Below are 17672 nucleotides of genomic sequence, written 5' to 3'. Positions count from 1 at the left end.
GTATGGAGTTGAATCCTTTTCTTTACAAATGGTAGTTTTTCTGTAAAAAATATTTTATGCTTTTTTACATTTGAGATGTTCTAATCTAATCAATACACATGAAGAAAATGACACTTTTTTTTAAACAATCCCATACTGCCTTATGCTTTCTGCCTTTGTTATCATATTTCCATTGTAAAACAATGGTGTTTTCTTAAATGTATAAATCATTCAAGATTCGCTTTAATGAAGTAATTCCCAAGTGCCCTTCAAAGTCTTAAATCTTATAAATGTTACAGTGATTGATATTGTGTACCACATTTTTTCTGCAGAGGATATTGGTGGTGTTAACATAGATCCCAGCTGTGAGAGAGAATGAATGAGGTCTGCTGAAGGTCAGACGTGTCCTCTTACTGCAATAAGCTCGACTGGATTTTCCCTGATGGTCCCAGTGAGAATAGAGTGATACAGGCTCATGTTTATGGTGGCGTCTGCTGGCTTTTGCTACTATGCCTGGTTTTGAGATCCATCTTTCATTGATAATGCATGACTAAATCCTATTAAGGTTTTTTTTTTATGCATTGTGAATGTACACAAACATAGACCAAAACTATGGAAGCCCATTCTGTTGCATACAAACATGATATCATGACATAAAAAGCAGACATTGACAAACGTAATCATAATTCTGGCAAAAAGTTCAAATTTGACATATTGAGTTTCAATTATGTCAGTCAAAATCAAATTTTTGACTCATAATTACGACCCGCTATCTCAGAATTTTGACTTTTTTGATAAAACGATGTCGATAATCATAAAGCTGACATTAACAAATTATAATTTACCAAATAATTATTTTTATTTACTTCTTTACAGAAATGGGCTTTCATAGTTTTCCTTCTATATTGACATTCACAATGTATGGCATATGGATGCATATCTCTTACGATTGGATTTAGTAAATAATTTTGACTTTAATTTAGTTAATAGGCTTGTTTTTATCTCATAATTATGGGCCTAATTATGACTGTATAGCAATTTGGACCTTTTCTCTCATAATTATGACATAGTATGTCAACTTCAAAATTTTAATCGAAATAATTTAATTAAAAATATGATATTGGTCGTCATTTTACACTTATAATTCATTGGCTGAAATCTGCTTTTGGGTTTTGTAAAACATGTATAGCCACCTTAGTTGACTCCATAAGACATCTATTCTAAACCATTTTAGTGCAGTTCATTAAGGACTTTTTAAAGTAAACACTGGGGTTTTGCATGTAGCTTTATCTGAATCAGTTTAGCAATGTTATTTTTTTTTACAATGAGAGTTTGACGTCTCATTGAAGGTATGGTCTTCGTATTATCATCACAGCGAATTAAAGCCAGGTTGCAATTAATAAAATGTCGGGGGTTCCTGATGTACTGCAGCGATTTTGGCCAAGAGAGGGCACTGTTTCACTTTAACAAGAAGGTGAGACGTCAAGGACGTGAAATTCATTCTAGCGTAGGAGTACGTTTGTGTAAATGATGCATGCTAAAATAAGTTCCATTCATACTTTTTAAGATTGAATCTCTCATATGGGAAATATAGACTGTATTTTACAGGTGCAGGTTTAAGTGTGGTCTCTGAATGAGTCTCCTTTGGTACAAATGCTGGCACTGGCACAGCACAGCAGGCAGAGTGATATTAGTCACAATGTGTGGCTGTCAGCGCCTGTAATGGGAACATCCCCAGTGCTGCCACAGGGCTCCACGTTTTGTGGCCACTGTCAACACATTGATGTTTCTCATGAGTGTTCGGTGCACCCAGCCAAAGGAGCTGCAGTCATCAGACCATATGAATCATGTCATGTTACATGATGTGAATCAGCTCCTGCTGAGTATTAATTCCTTACAGAGCGTGTAGTGAGGTTAACTGTAAATGTTTGGAAATAAGGGGAGTCAGAAAAATAAAGTTTCTCATTCTAACTCATTCTCTGTAATCTAGTTAAGCATTAGTATGGATATTGTTTTTATATAGATTCAGATCATACAAGGATTTTTGTTACTTTCACACTCCTACATTTGATTAAAAGTAATTATACACAACAAAGACGGTGAGCAGACAAATCCTTCATGCAAAATGTTGGAAGATGATGATCTTGGAAATTGACCAATTTTTGCGGATGACGTTTTGTTTACGCTTAAAGGGGGGTGGGGAAGATGGGGGGTTGACTGCTTTTTTTCTTTGCATGATTGTGTTTATGGGGTGCAATATAACATGTATTCGTGTTTTTTATTTTTTTTAAAGTCTTATTTTTCATAAATTTCACCTTTATTGTAAGCCGCGCTCTCTGTCTCCTGAACGAGCTGTTGACTTCCTACAGGCAGTGGGCTCAGAGTGGTTAGTTTGGGCCGGTGTGTTGTGATTGGCTAAACTGTCGCTCACGTTGTCCGGAAAGTTAACGCCCATTACCTTTATGGGCGAAACGTGCATGTCATGAGCTCCGGCCCAGGTGTAAATAATGGCGTTGAACTGCATTATCAGTTTGAGGCAGAATCAGAACGAGAAAGCCGCGATGAAAAGAGTCAAGCAGAACCTCACCACACACGGCTCTTAAATAATAATAATTTGCTACATTTTTTTTTAAACTTTATACACGTTTGTTTAACACAATAGCATCTGACTGGCAACAATAGCAACTGACTGGCTGCTAATGTACTCAAACAGCATTGGCATTTACGTTCTAAATAACGTCGAAAATAACAATAGAAAATAACGTCATAAAGCATATATACATGAAAAAGACATGTACAACATTAGTACTTATAAAAAATTCAGGTCCATAATGTTTGTACGCGTTTGTCGTAGACACAAGCATAACTGGTAGCCTAGTGGCTATAAAACCAGCGCTGGCATTTGAAAAAAATAAAGCACATGGCTACGTCTAGAATTATACATGCAAATACATTTAAAATGTTTAAGTCTTACTGTACGTTCACACCGCCACCGGCGAGAGCGTCAAAGTGGCCGGAAGTCATTCATTTTCATTGAGAGCGGCGAGGAGGAGAGTTGAAATCAGTTCAACTTTGACGCGGTTCGGCGGCAACCAATCGGAATGTAAAAGTGCTCCGTTTGAGAGAATCCCAGAGAACGCAGTGCTGTAAACTTTGGTTCCGGCCACATTAGTTCCCAAGCAAAACAGAGGAGGTTGATAATTTGAATTTGATAAGAGGGCACGCAACACTATTTATAGGCAAGATTTTCGTGCTAGAACACTTTTTCAACGGGAATGCAAATAACACTTAATCATGAACACAAAAGCAACACCACACACATGTGGCTTTTAATTTGTTTATTTCATGAGCAAACATGTTACTATAATTTTAAAGTTATTTCCAGCGATTCTGCAAAAATAACCGACATTTTTGTTTGCTTGTTTGCATACCGTTTTAAAAAAGATCACGCATTCGATCTACGTCAGAGCATCAGAGCGTCCACGAATCTTTCCACGGCGTCGTTGACAGAGCGGCAAGAGCGAATTTTGCCGCTCTCGCCGGCGGCGGTGTGAACGTACGGTTAGCCTACAGGTTGTGGCACAACAACTGCTGCCTCTGTACAACTGCAAGTTGGAACTGTTTCATTAGTAACAGTTTCAGTTTCTCGTTGAATTCGTGGAGATTCTTGAAGCTGTCTTCCGTAAAATGCGCAGCACAGAGAGCTAAATTACGATCGTCATTTTTTTAGGAACATAATCAAACATAAATTGTATCCATTGTTGACGAAGTACAGCATCTGTTGGAAGCCTGAACACAGAAGACCTGACAGCTGATGATTGGTGAACATAACACAATCGACAAGCCGCAGAAATATGCACATGCCCTTTTCTGCATATTCCGGAGGGAGGGGTTGATGCAAATGTGTGGGTTAGTGACGTCTAAAACCCAGCTGTAGTCCCAATCGAGTCGTTTTTGTAGGCAATATACTTCCTGATTTTTAAAAGATGATATCTCTGCTTACACTAAACTTTCAGCGCTGCAACTTTGCAGATCAAACCCCATCAACCCCCCCCCCCTTCTCAGCAGTATTTGTAAAATTTGCACAAATTTAAATAATCTGTAGAATTAAAGTTCAAATTAGAATCAAAGAAGAGCAAAAAAGCTTGAATAAACTATAAACCTTAGGCTTTTGCACATTTCACTGCTAGTGAACAACTGTGATCGACTATAAAGCGTTCAAACAATTTTAGAACCAAATATTTATTCCTATCTTTTATACATTTACATAAATTGGGGATCATGTTGTTCTTATTCTTATATATCATAGGATAATAATACAAATGAAAAAAGGGTTCCAAACAATAAAACAACAATTAAAAACAACATCAACAATAAAATCCAACCCATTACCATATTATTTATAACATGAACTATCTTGCTGATAGGACTACTGTTAATGACCATGATCCACAAAGCAAAACATATTATATAAAATACCATGCTAAGTGTCCAGTACCAGTGGTGGACACCCTGTCATTTTATATTCAAGTGCCTACCAGGAACTCAAGGCAAAATAAATTAGAGGTTTGTACTGCCCCGCAGTCACAGCAAGTCAAATTTTCTTTTTAAAGATGTGATCAGTTAATATTATACAAATTAAAACAGGGCATAATGTATACCATATTCACTCCACTATCCTTAAACATGTAGTCCTACTGACACACTAACGTCATGCAAAATCTGAAATACAAATCCCTAAAGTCAACATTCAATGCTCTTAAGTGCATTAATTTTGCATGCGTAATAATCTCATGCATTGATGCAGTCCCTCTGTTTACAGTAAGAACACATACTCTTCAAAGTAAAGGTTCCAAAAAAGGGGTTTTTGAACAATTTTGGGTTCTTTTCAAAGAACAGTTCTTAAAAGAATTTCATGTTATTCTAAATGTGAAGAACAATTCTAAAGAACCTTTTTTAAATGATAAAGACCCAAGAATGGAAAGGATGATAAAGGTTCTTCATGGAACTATATATATATATATATATATATTCCAATAAAGCACCTTGATTTTTAAGAGTGTTCCTCAGACACATACTCCACATTTCATTCACTCCAAATCAACATCAAACTCATGTATCTGAAACTGTGGCAAACCAGTGGGTTCAGTAAATATCACAAATCTGAATGAGTAATTTTAGGGTAGCTGTGAAGGCCCTCCATTGTTCTCAATGTCTGTTCCCAGGGCGGGGTGGAGGTCGTGAAGGAGGGGGTCCGTGGGGGCCTGGGGGTGCCCGGGCTGGTGGAGGTCTTGGGGGTGAGCGGTTGATGGAGGGTCCCCGGGATGGTGGTCTTTTGGGCGGGGGCTGCATAAGTGGCCGATGGTCTGAAGGGGGCGGCTGAGGTGGAAGGTGGCTGCGTGGCGGTGACCTTGGCTCCTCTGCTTTCACCCTGGTAAAGTTGATGCATCGACCCTATGGAAACAAGACAGATGGTGGGATCACTGTCAGTTCAAAGCTGAGATTTCATCGCTATCAGAAGCTATAACTTCTGGGGATAAAACGAAACCCAAACTCTTTACATATTTGGATACATTGTATTTTTAACCCCTGAGGTGACAAGTTCAACACGAAACGCGTGGGATTCAAAAACAAAAGCTCAAGCGCTAGTGCAGCTGATCCTAGGCTGAGTTCTCTTGCTTGCTTTCTCTCAAAAATGCCCAGGAGATGAACCCACAGCACTTCAGACATTCAGAAACTCAGCTGTCAACTGCAATTCTGTCCCTAAAATCATGGGGGTGGGGTTGAAGAGTTGCAGCGCTGCGCTTAAGGAATAATAGCTATTTGTGAAAACGGTGTTGGAACAAGACACAGGTCTCTGAGAAAACGTACATTCTTAAAGATGAAGTGATTCATTGTTGATCATTCAGAGAGGGTTCAAACTTTGGGACTGACTGACCAAAGCCATTCAAAACCCACTTTACGCTTCATTAAGTGCATAAAATGAAACTCTGGATGACTCAGGATCCACTACAACAACCACTTTTGTTGGGGCTTAATAAAAGTGACGTATTCATATGCAAGTGCATGAATGGAGGCAAAGCTTTAAATCTTTTTCCTCTCAAACACAGTATACGTGGCTACACGTAATAAAACATTTCGGAATCAGAGTGATAACTTGAACTCTTAAAAGGTAGAAGTTTCTTATGCTCACCATGGATGCATTCATTTGATCAAACATAGGCCTACTGTAAAAACAGCAGTATTGAGAATACTATTTAAACTTTCCTTTCTTCTATTTAATATATTTTAAAATGTAATTTATTCCTGTGATGAACTTTCATCATCATTACTCCAGTCTTTCAGAAATTATAATGTGGTGGTTTGGTGCTCAAGAAACATTTATTGTTATTTTCAATGTTGAAAACAGCTACTTAATATTTTCAAGGAAACCATAATGTATTTTTTTCAGGGTTGTTTAATGAATGTTCAAAAGATCAGCATTTACCTGAAACAAGAACATCTTTTGTAACAATATAACTCTAAATTACTGTCATCAATTGAATGACTAGTGAACTTGCGAGTATTGTAGATAGTATTTATACTGAGAATGATAATAATTTACTTTAAGAAATAAATCAATCACGATATTCAATATGCTTATTAAAAGAATGAATGGTAAACAATCAAATATTAGCTAGAAAAGCATGCCAGCCATGGCTAATAAATAACAAACACCACAGCAATTGTCACTATCACCTTCAATTAAAAAAGCACAGTGTGAACTAATTTGTGTCCTGCTCTGATCTTGCTGAACTCGAATTACTTTCACTCGAGCGGAAAGGAGAGCGGTTAAGTCTCTGCCATGCTGTTTGAGCTCAGACAAACAGATGGACAGTTTAAAGGCCACTAGCTAAATTGTCACAGGAAAGATTCCCTCTCTTTTGTTCAGGGGTCTAAGAGGACTGAGTCAGGATACGCCTTTTTATTGTGTTATAGTAATAAGGGTGGCTGAGTATGCAGGAGTGAAACAGTAACAGTAAATATCAAACAGACGGACAGAGAGGGACTCCATGTAAGGGGATGTCTGTTTTCTATAATTGTTGTCTGAAAAAGTGTTGGGATGGTTTAAATACATGTCAGATTGGCAAGCAAAGCTGTCAGTTCATGTATCTTTCTCTTTAGCTGTTCAATCTTCACATACAGATTGAAAAAAACCCTTGATCCATTAATGAACCACCTTGCTCCACCTCTTTAACAACTTTCACTTGGTTAACCTCACCAAGTCCTGTCATTTTTAAGGCTATTCCCTCCAACCACCTGTCAAATATAGAGAGCACTTTCTGCAATGATCAGTTTTGGTTTGATTCTACTAAGGATTGTTTTGTTGGGTTTCCATGTTGACTTGACTTTCTATAGACCATTGTTTTATACTGTACAAAGTGTGTATTATATCCCCTAACCCTAAACCTCCCCATCAATTAACTTCTGGCATTTTTACATTTTCAAAAAACATAATTCTGTATCATTTAGAAGCTGTTTTCCTCATGGGAACCAAAAAAAGATCACAAATTACTGGTATTATCTTAATGTAAATACTAAAGAAAGACCCCTGATCTAAAGCTAGTAGAATCTTGTAGCCTGCTGGGGGTCATCCACAGTAGTTAAAACACCATATGGACAGATTTCTCTTCCCCACTCCCTCCACCCACATCTGCACAGTATTCATGAGTCTCTATTCTCATTGGGCCCATATGCTCACCCTTGTGCAGGCCTGTTGCTGTGCTGCTCGCCAAATTGTCCTTTTCGCTGCACAAGACCGCCGAAGTGATGGCTTTACCCCCCAGCCAGACAGACGTGAATCAATCACCACCACTCCCCTCCAACCTGACAATAGCCTATCACAATAATACTCAGCTCCCCCTTTGCCAAATGAGCCCCATGTCATGTTATAGGCCTCTCTGTTTAATAAGCTGTTAAATCAGACCACCAAGCATTGGTTACGTGAGGGTTAGAACCGCACATGAGAGGAGAATCCTCCAGAACAATCGGAGGTGCATGTCATTCAGCTTGACTCGTAAATTATGTTAAAAAGCCACTTCCTTCTGTTAACCAGAATCTTTCTTGACACAACTTCTGGGTCCTGTGGGTCATTAGGAAAAACAAAACAAAAACACTCTCTATTCCAGTTTCTTTGTCTCGATTGTAGGTGGCACTCAGACGTGAGGGGGCAGATACTGAGCATGTGAGGTGAAGCTTGTAAACTGGCCAGACAAAGACTTTCAACAACAACAGCTTCTTTCTTTACACAACAACTATAAGTGAGTAATAAAGCAAAGCTGTCACCTTTGCATCACAATGAGTGCACTGAAGCCAATGGGTAAAAAGTTTGACCTAGGACTCATCTATGTTCATGCATATCCATGTTAATGTATAAAGGGACAGTTCACCCAAAAATGAAAATTTTCACCATTTGTTCCAAACCTGTTTGAGTTTCTTTTTTTTTTTTTTGCTGAACACAAAAGAAGATATTTTGAAGAATATGGGTAACCAGACAGTTGACGACACCCATTGACTTCCATAGTATTTTTTTTTCCTACTATGGAAGTCAACAGGGCCTGTTTGGTTACTGACATTCTTCAAAATATCATCTTTAGTGTTCAGAAGAAATAAAATCACAAAGACCTCCTCCAAACATTATAAGAAAGTGTCACAATCTGTCATTTGTGTCAATCTGTCAATAGTGGCTAATCCATATTACCCAGTTTTACTGTAGTAACAGTAACTGTGGTATTTTATAGGTAACTGTGGATAAGTTGACCAATCGAAAAAGAACAATTCCATGTGCAATAGGTGTAAGAAACATGACCAATCGCAATCCAGAATGCAAATAAATGCCACGACATCATTGCTGTTACACTTTGAATGCACAAGCATCCTATCAGTGTAAATAAATGGCAGATTTTCAAAAGTAATCTTGTAAAATGTATATGAAGAGTTCAGATGCAAAAGCCTCTAAGTGCCATTGGAAATTTTCTTCTAAAATGGTCATTTTTATCAAGCTTATATATTCAAGTCCAGTAATTTCACTTTAATGACAATTAATAGGTAATCCTCATTGCAATTTAAGTGAAATTACTGAACTTAAATATACAAGCTTGATAAAAATGATCATTCTAGAAGAAAATTTCAAATGGCACTTAGAGGCTTTTGCATCTGAACTCTTCATATATATATATATAAAATATAAAATATAAAAGTAAAAAATATCAAAATTATCAGGCTAAAATATCCTCATAATATATAGTATGTTTGAAATATTTTAAATTTTAAATGCTGAATTAACTGCAAAAGTTCAATATGCTTGGGATTTTTAAATATGTGTTTTTAAGGGAGAAAAATGTGAACCTATTAAGAGCAAATCCCTAACCAATGTGTTTGACACATATCAATAGGGTGCTGCTTTACAAGCAGTATAATGATAGTCTGTTTAGTTGCAACCCATCTTTGAACTCCTCAAGACTAGAGCCAGACACATAAGAGGCCCTTTGCTAGGAATAGAAAACAGAAGAAAAGACAAAGAGGAGACAGAAGATCAGTCACAGCAAGGGAATGCACAGAGTTAAAACGAGAAAGATGTGGACTAATATAGAGATTAGGCCGCCTGTAGCTGAGCAGAGGTCTTGTTTGGGCACAGCAAGTGTTTGTCTGCTGTCTAGTGGGCTGCAGGTGGGCATGAAACACACAACTACACCCCAAATCTCCCTGAATGGCACAGCTGTTTCCATCCAAACCTCGCCCTTTACAAAGTCTGCAGCCTTTACCAGCACCATCTAAAGCTCATGCAAAGTACATTGAGCAGCTGGACACTGGCGGTTCCTCAGACAAGTGGCCCATTATGGAGTAGTGAAGAATAAACCTAAAGTAAATCAGATCGGTCCATCTACAGTGTGGGAACGGACCTATAGTCTGCCCATGTCAATGGGATCATACTGTACGGCCTGCGGTCCACATGAAAGATGTCTTTCACAGAAGCACAGATGTGTTGCCATGACACAGCTTGTGCTAATGGAATAATGCGGGGTGCAAAGAGCAGGCCTCAGACACTGAGGGACGTCTCTTACAAAAGGCACAAGAGAATGAGAGATTGTGCTCGGCCACACGACTGCTCCATGTGAGGAGTGTAATTACACTGCTATTTCCTGTCCCGGCTACTGAGCATGCTCGGGAGGGATGGGAGTTTTACAACAGCTCTGTTCCAAACACAAGTGAACTGCCTCACTTCATTCTATAGTAGCATTCACAGAACACACACATTGTGGATCACATATTCATTTTTTAATCATAATCTATGGAATCAATTATTATTATTTTAATCTAATCTCTGATGCTCACCAAGCCAGCATTTACTGTTCGTAAAAACAGCAACATTTCAAAATATTATTACAATTTATTATAACTATTTTCTATTGTTTTCAATTGTAATGTATTCCTGTGAAGGAAAAGTGTATTTTTATATTTCAGTAACCATTACCCCAGTCTTCAGTGTCACATCATCCTTCAGAAATCTATGCTGACTTGGTACTCAAGAAGAATTCTTCTTCTTATTATTGTTATTAATGTTGAAAACAGTTGTGCTTCTTAATATTTTTGTGGAAACCATGATACATTTTGAAGCATTCTTTGATAAATATTTTAAAATTTATTTGAAATAAGAATATTTTGTGATATTGTAAATGGCTTTACTGCCATTTTGATCGTTTTGATGCGTCCATAAGCGTTTGTGAATTCATAATCTATGTTTAAAGCTTGTTCCAATGCATTTTGAGATTGGCATCTCTGAAAAGCATGCAAATGATGTATTACAATTGGGCCAAAATTCAATATCTTAAGAGCCGGGGAGCAGCCCTCCCAATCAAGCTGCTGCCTATGGAGGAAGTTCACTAGGTTTTGGAACGGAAACAATGAAAGTGAATACTTGAGAAAAGCCATTAATTATTTCATAGAAAAGTTTTTCTAAAATCCATATAAAAAACATGCTCTGAGATAAAAACAACAACCCTGCAATAGCACTTTAAAACAAACCACATTTTACATAAACATTTTCATGCCACTGGAGGTGGATTCAGTCATACATGGTTGTACCTGATCTCCAGGCTGGGGTCTCATGAGTGACACCTGGTCATATCCTCGACGGAAAAGGGCAAGCAAAGCATCCAGTTTCCCCTATAACACATACAATTGTTCTATTAAAACCTTTTGACCTTAAAACATTTTAAAGATTAGACAGATGATTTCATGTTGAATTTTATGAAAAAAACTCCTGTACCTGAATTGGACTGTACCATTTTCTGTGATGGGCCGGTCTGCGCCCATCAGGCTTTCTGAGTTTGGGTTCATAGGGCTCGTATTCTTCTTCAGGCATTTTCACCACAGCGTTCTTTGGCTTCTCCAGTTTAGCTCCTTCCTCCGTGGAGCCCTTACCCCCCCAGCGCACCTAAAGACCAATGGAACACAGTCCACTTATGAACCACACAAACTACGGAAAAATGGCTGTTTCCACATGAAAACAATATTTGCAGCAGTGGAAAGGCTTGCATGTTTCAATGATCCTGAGAGCAAAAGACATTTACGCAAGCTTGCATTAACACTACTGTGTTTAAGAAGTGCACTTAGGTACTATAGCTGTAAAAAAGGTGTTTATTTTACAAAGAACAATAATGAATATGTCCAATATTGCTACCTTTGCAAATTACAGGGGTAAATCTACAGGAATCAGCATGTCTTATGATGTCACACGATGTAGTTTTGGCACCAGGCAGACAGGGAGCATTTAAGGTCACAGTGATGTGTTCTAGCGCCTTGAGGGTTCATAACATCACTCGTCACGTGTGGTCTTCATCCCCCTGTAGCCTGTGTTAACCTATGATCAAATGACACCCTATATAAAGCCATGTCGTGTACAGAAATATGCATCACCTCCATTCTTTTGATTCCCCCAACTCCTCTTCCGCCATAGTAGGATGCATCAACTGTAGGCCATTTCTTTTTGCCCATGCCATCTTCATCATCGGACTCCTGTTGGGCACACAAAACTTAAGTAAAACTAATAATAAATGAGCAAAATGACTATGATTCAAAGTCATGTAAACATTCCTTTTCTGTTTATTTAGTTGGAAATGTCATTAAAAGGGATAGTTCACCTACAAATGAAAATTCTTTCATCATTTACTCAGTAAACATGTGAATGATGACAGATTTTAAGTTTTTGGGTGAATTATCCCTTTAAAATCACAGATAGCAAACTCAACACATTAGCCTACACAGATAGAATAAACAAAGACACTGTCAAATAATGTTAGCTAAAAAAGTAGCAACCACATTGTGTCTCCAAATCAAAGAGAGCCTTAGAGACAGAGCTCCTTGTTTGCGCTTTCAGTGGTAAGAAGCACAGATGCACACACTAAAGCCATTTCCACAAAGCTCTTTTATTTCCTATCAGCCTCAGTGACTGCTTGCCTTTGACCTCTGGAAACAAAGCAAACACAAGAGGATCATTATGAGCCCTTTTCCCTGAATTTTGCCATTCAGTCATCCTGCGGTTGAGCCTTTGGTTCGCACTTTGTCCACTTACACTGCTCACTTGTCTTTATTTACACGGCTGTGCCATAGAAAATGCCCTTAAATGGTGACGGACGGCTTTCCAAAGCAGTTGCACTCATATTTAGCAGCTGATATTGGCAGTGTTAGGGAATGTGGTTTACAAGAAAGGATGGCATTTCTGGTGCGCACTGGATTCAGCTTATGAGAGTTAGTCGTTTTATCATGTGCAATCAATTTTTTCTTTTATTGTCCTGACTCCTGATTCATATCGACTCTAAATTTCCATGGTTCGTTTGAGTATATGCTGTGCCTAAATACAGACATTCACACAAACATGATCACAAAATGAGGTTAGAGGGAGTTAGACTCACAGGCTCAGGGGGAGGGGGTGGAGGCACTTCCTTGATGACCTGAAAGAAAAATAATTCTCAGCGAAAGAATGTAATCTAAGCAAAGATCAGTACAGTACAAACAGAAACAATACGAATAGTATATTATAAAGAATAAAAGCATTACATTGTACTAAGCATAGTCAATGTCACATGTTAAAATCATTGTTTTTAGTATGAATAACATAAAGCCTAATAATAATAATTACTATTATTCTACCAATATTGTCAAATCACAGTTTAGATGTGTTACATGTGATAGTACTAAAGCTGCTGTAAAGCAAAAACAATCTGTTACTTTAATTTCCTATTATCACTGTAATGCTGCTTTGAAACAATTTTGTTAAAAGCACTATATAAATGAAGGTGACATGAATAACAATAATATATACTGACAATGTTAATAAACACCTGATTATTATTAATAATAAGGATGAATTTACTCACCCTCAAGTAGTTCCAAACATGTATTAGTTTCTTTCTTCTGCTGAACACAAAAGAAGATATTTTGAAGAATGTTGGTAATCAGACGGTTGACCGTAGCCATTGACTTCCATAGTAAGAAAATAAATACTGGTAACATTCAAAATATCTTCTTTTGTGTTCAGCAGAAAAAAAAAGAAACTCGTTCAGGTTTGGAACAACTTGAGGGAGAGTAAATGATGACAACATTTTTAATTTTGTGTGAATAACAAATAAATGCATGATTTAAAAAACAATCATAAAAATTAAACTGCAAAAAAACTGCTTGAATACATTTTTTTTTGCTATGGCTGGAAACGTGTGATTGTGAGTCTTTAACATAATGTGATGTTTTGTGTTATCTTATGCAATGACATTCATACATTTAAAATGTTGTTTAATTGTCAAAACATTTTTTTTTACCACTGTAAAGACGTACCACTGTACAGCACAGAGGCCAGAACCACCACATCAGAACCAGACCCAACAACAGAAAAACAGCCAGTAATGAGATGAGCAGGATAGTCCCATCAAACTGCACTCGGAGAGAAACAAACATACATCTTCATGAGTATTTACTGGCCTAAAACCAATGAACAGGTAAAGAGAATGAAGAACAGGGCAAATGGCTGCTCCAAGAGATGGAATTTTTTTTTTTTTTTTTTTTTTTTTTACTGCTGCTAATTTTAACTTACGTGACAAAACCAGACTCCTCTGATGAAAGAAAGCAGAGGAGACCTCATAAGAGAAAAAGAAAGGGTAATAGAGAAGGGGAAAAGAACCAAACAAGTTGTAGACCGCAAACAACAATGTCAAATAGTCTTTGAGAAGACATTCATGGAGGTTCTGACATTCATGTTTTTACAGGCAGAAGTGGTTTTGTCAAAGGAAGACAGATGTACTTACACATTCAGCAGTAGTGATGTGCACTGAGCTTGTGATGTAGGACAATCCCTCATTCATGCTAACCTGCAGATATATCACCCTGAAACACAACAAAAACACCTTAGTCACACCTGCTTAAATAGGCAGATTCATTGCATTCCTATGATGGACAAGTGTGAGCTTGTTATGTAGTTATTATTAAAGCCATTAAGATCAGCATTTTCTTGTTTAAATGTGTAATCTGGAGCCAGGAGTTCATGTATGTTTCACACAGCTGCCTGAATGACTTCCAATGCATTCCTCTTGATGGATAGCAACTAAACACTCAAAAACCAGCAGGCTGAAATCATGTAGGCACAGGAACTTGACTGATAAGTGCTATCTAAAGTAGATCAACTATGCATGATTGTATAAAATATCCCGGAATACGAACAACAAGCCAAAGGACCTGGAAAAACTGATTAGGCAGGCTTTAAAAGAGATCTTAATCATTTTCAAAGTCACAAATGGGAATCAAATTGAGACTTTTGCTAAATCTTCTGCTTCTCACGGTTTTCTTCCGATAAAAGGCCCCTAATAATGTCACGTGTTTGATCTTAAGTCTAAAGACTGCATTAGTTCCTCACTCTGTGTGTGTTGGTTGTTGTTTGTGTGTGCATGTTACATACACTGTTACGTTTGTGGGTTACCTAAGTTTGTTTTTATTAAAAGGACCCTTTTGTTTATAAAAACATTTTTGAGCTCTTCTCTATCCTCATCTTCATGGTGACAGAACAACAGACCAAATTGAATATGAAGAGTTCAGATGCAAAAGCCTCTAAGTGCCATTTGAAATTTTCTTCCAGAATGATGATTTTTATCAAGCTTGTATATTTAAAATCAGTGATTTCACTTAAATGGCAATGATAATTACCTATTAATTGTTATTTAAGTGAAATTACTGAACTTAAATGTACAAGTTTGATAAAAATCATCATTAAAGAAGAAATTTTCAAATGGCATTTAGAGGCTTTTGCATCTGAACTCTTCATATGCAGCACAATTTTCTGTTTTGGCTTGTGAGAGTCATGATTTTTAACCTTCACTGGACAATTCTGCCTTCTTACCGTCACCAGCCCCTTTGAGCTAATTCCCACAATTCCCATCACTCCGTAGAGCTCTCAGACACCTCTGAACTGAACTGGAGGGACGCTATCATCCGGTATCTGGAGAGTGTTTACCCCTGGTGCAGAACAGAGCTGGACCCAGAGTCCGTTCCACCACCATCACCACAGAGGAAACATGCGAGCTCCTTGCAAATGGAGAGCTGCCACGTGACATGTCAGCCTGTGCCCGAAGAAAAGCGGTCAGCGTGGACCCTCGTCCGGAATAGGAGCCACCCAGTGAGTCTGACCAGGGGTGTGAGCCCATGACATCAGTGGCCGAGGATATTTTGGTGGATTTTGTTTCTAGACTGCACAGACACCTGCATGGACAATGAATTTTTACCTTCGACCCTGTCTAGCTTCCGTCACTGCCCTGCTAAGCCAGTTCTCCAGCCCTCTGCTGGAGGTTCCCAGCCTTTCAACATCTCCTGCGATGCCAACCACTCACGTCAAGCTTCAGGTCCTACAACCACCATTAGCGCCTGAGTGGATAGATCCAGTGGCTCCGCCTCCGTCCTCAGATTGTCTCAGCCCATCGACCTGCCGGTTCCACCTTGGCTCCTCCCACCTTCGGCTCCACCAGACAACCTCGGCCTTATGGCTTCACCGGGTTCCCTCATCCCACCGGCTCCCCCTTGGTCAGTCATTGCCTCAGTCCTCCAACCTTGGGCTGTCGTCTCCATGATTCAATCAAGTTCATTCATTGCATAGAAAATTTTAAATAAATCATTGAAATATCATCAATTGTGTCTTTGCAAAATAAAAACATCTTTCTTTCTTTTTTTAAAGACCACAAACATTTTGAATGGAAGAGTAAATGTATTTTACATATAGAGAAATGTGGTATTGGATATGTGATAAGTCTTATTTTTCGATCTTCAGTAAAATCCTGTGATAAAAAAGAGTTGAAAAATAAGTATTTGTCATGAGACTGATGACAGTCCATGAAGACCTGTCTATGGACATTAAAACTGACAATGCCACGTCCAGTTCCCCCAGACAACTTTTTCAAAAATGGAATTTCTCCCAATATCAGAGATGTTTGGCTCTACCATGGGCATTCCCAGCCTTGATCTTCCAGTGGAAAAAGTCTCAGGTTTCTTGATTTAGGCGACCCCTCTTCCTCTGTATTGGTGGGAGAGTAGACAGAGCTGAATATAAGTTACTACAGGGGTATTGCCCCAACTCCTCTCTGTCGGTCCTACACACCCCTTCTAGTGCCACTCTGTTGGCAGGATGGGGGATGGGCTCAAAGTGGCACAACAGGATAAAAAGGGGGGTTGTGTGGAGGGAGGTCCAGTGACAGATCCATCTCATTTTCCATCAATCAGGAAGCGGCTGGCTCTTTTTGAGCACGTCTTCAGGAGGCCACTCAGTCACCATGCGTTTAGGTGACAGCACTGACAGCTTTGTCTCAAAAGATGTGGAGGGAGAGGGAAAGGAGAGGGTAGACTTTGCCCTAATTGCCTTTTGTCACCCCCCAAAAACTCAAATGGCCTTTTACAATGGAATCAGTTTATACAGACATTATTTGACTCAATGGTTGGTCTTATTACTGTTATTACTATTACTTATTACTCCCAACATCAAAGTTTGCATAACAGGATGGCAATAATTTTAATTCCAAGAGACTCTCCATTGGCTCTATATAGCCTTAATAAACCCACCCCTCCTTGTAACTGGATTATAATGGAATGAATCTCTGTTTTTCCCTTATAAGAATACATACCACATCTGGCTGACATTTGAGAGACCCAGACTCTACGAGATCTCTGAAACCAAATAATGGTATGCAGACATGTCATTATATCGCGAACATAATCTCAGGTATAACAATATTAATAATACAATATAAACATTAGATGAATAACTTAAAAATATATAAGTTTAGGTTGGAGAACTATAATTAGAAAATTAAAAAAATGAAAGTTAAAGGTGGAAAATATAAACATAATAAAAATTTAAAATAGCTAGAAATATAAAATCAAAGCTAATTCAAAATATTGCTTTGTACGAAAAGAGAGAGTGAGTCTTTTGTGTGAAATGAAATAAATAAAAATAGTGCTATAAATAAAATAAATAATAGGTTTCAGTATCCGGATGAGTGGACTGATAAACAGTACAGTGTTGCCATGACGATCGTGAAAATGAAGAAATATTTGACTGTTGGATTGTGCAATTAACTAATCAGAAATCAGTATTCTAGAGAATTGTAATAAATAAATAACAA

The 17672-nt window shown here is 38.1% G+C and overlaps 1 protein-coding gene across 3 annotated transcripts in view; it reads right to left on the bottom strand.

The window, feature by feature from the left end:
• Positions 1 to 4201: 4201 nt before the first annotated feature.
• The window catches only part of antxr1d (ANTXR cell adhesion molecule 1d), a 61086-nt gene continuing 47615 nt past the window's right edge, over positions 4202 to 17672 (bottom strand). For 2 of the 3 annotated variants that reach the window (XM_089117123.1, XM_039672607.2), the window contains exons 12-18: positions 14319 to 14397; positions 13852 to 13947; positions 12933 to 12971; positions 11938 to 12036; positions 11288 to 11455; positions 11104 to 11184; positions 4202 to 5433 (exon numbers count right to left, since the gene is read on the bottom strand). In XM_089117123.1, coding sequence (XP_088973249.1) covers positions 5188 to 5433; positions 11104 to 11184; positions 11288 to 11455; positions 11938 to 12036; positions 12933 to 12971; positions 13852 to 13947; positions 14319 to 14397 — 808 coding nt within the window. In that variant the 3' untranslated portion in view covers positions 4202 to 5187. The remainder of the gene's footprint in view (positions 5434 to 11103; positions 11185 to 11287; positions 11456 to 11937; positions 12037 to 12932; positions 12972 to 13851; positions 13948 to 14318; positions 14398 to 17672) is intronic. The other variant, XM_039672606.2, reaches the window with a different exon arrangement.

This window comes from Pimephales promelas, chromosome 11 (assembly GCF_988280905.1).
Source record: "Pimephales promelas chromosome 11, fPimPro1.hap1.1, whole genome shotgun sequence".
Classification (NCBI taxonomy): domain Eukaryota; kingdom Metazoa; phylum Chordata; class Actinopteri; order Cypriniformes; family Leuciscidae; genus Pimephales; species Pimephales promelas.
Note: the sequence above shows the minus strand (reverse complement) of the source record. Positions and strands in the feature narration are given on the sequence as shown.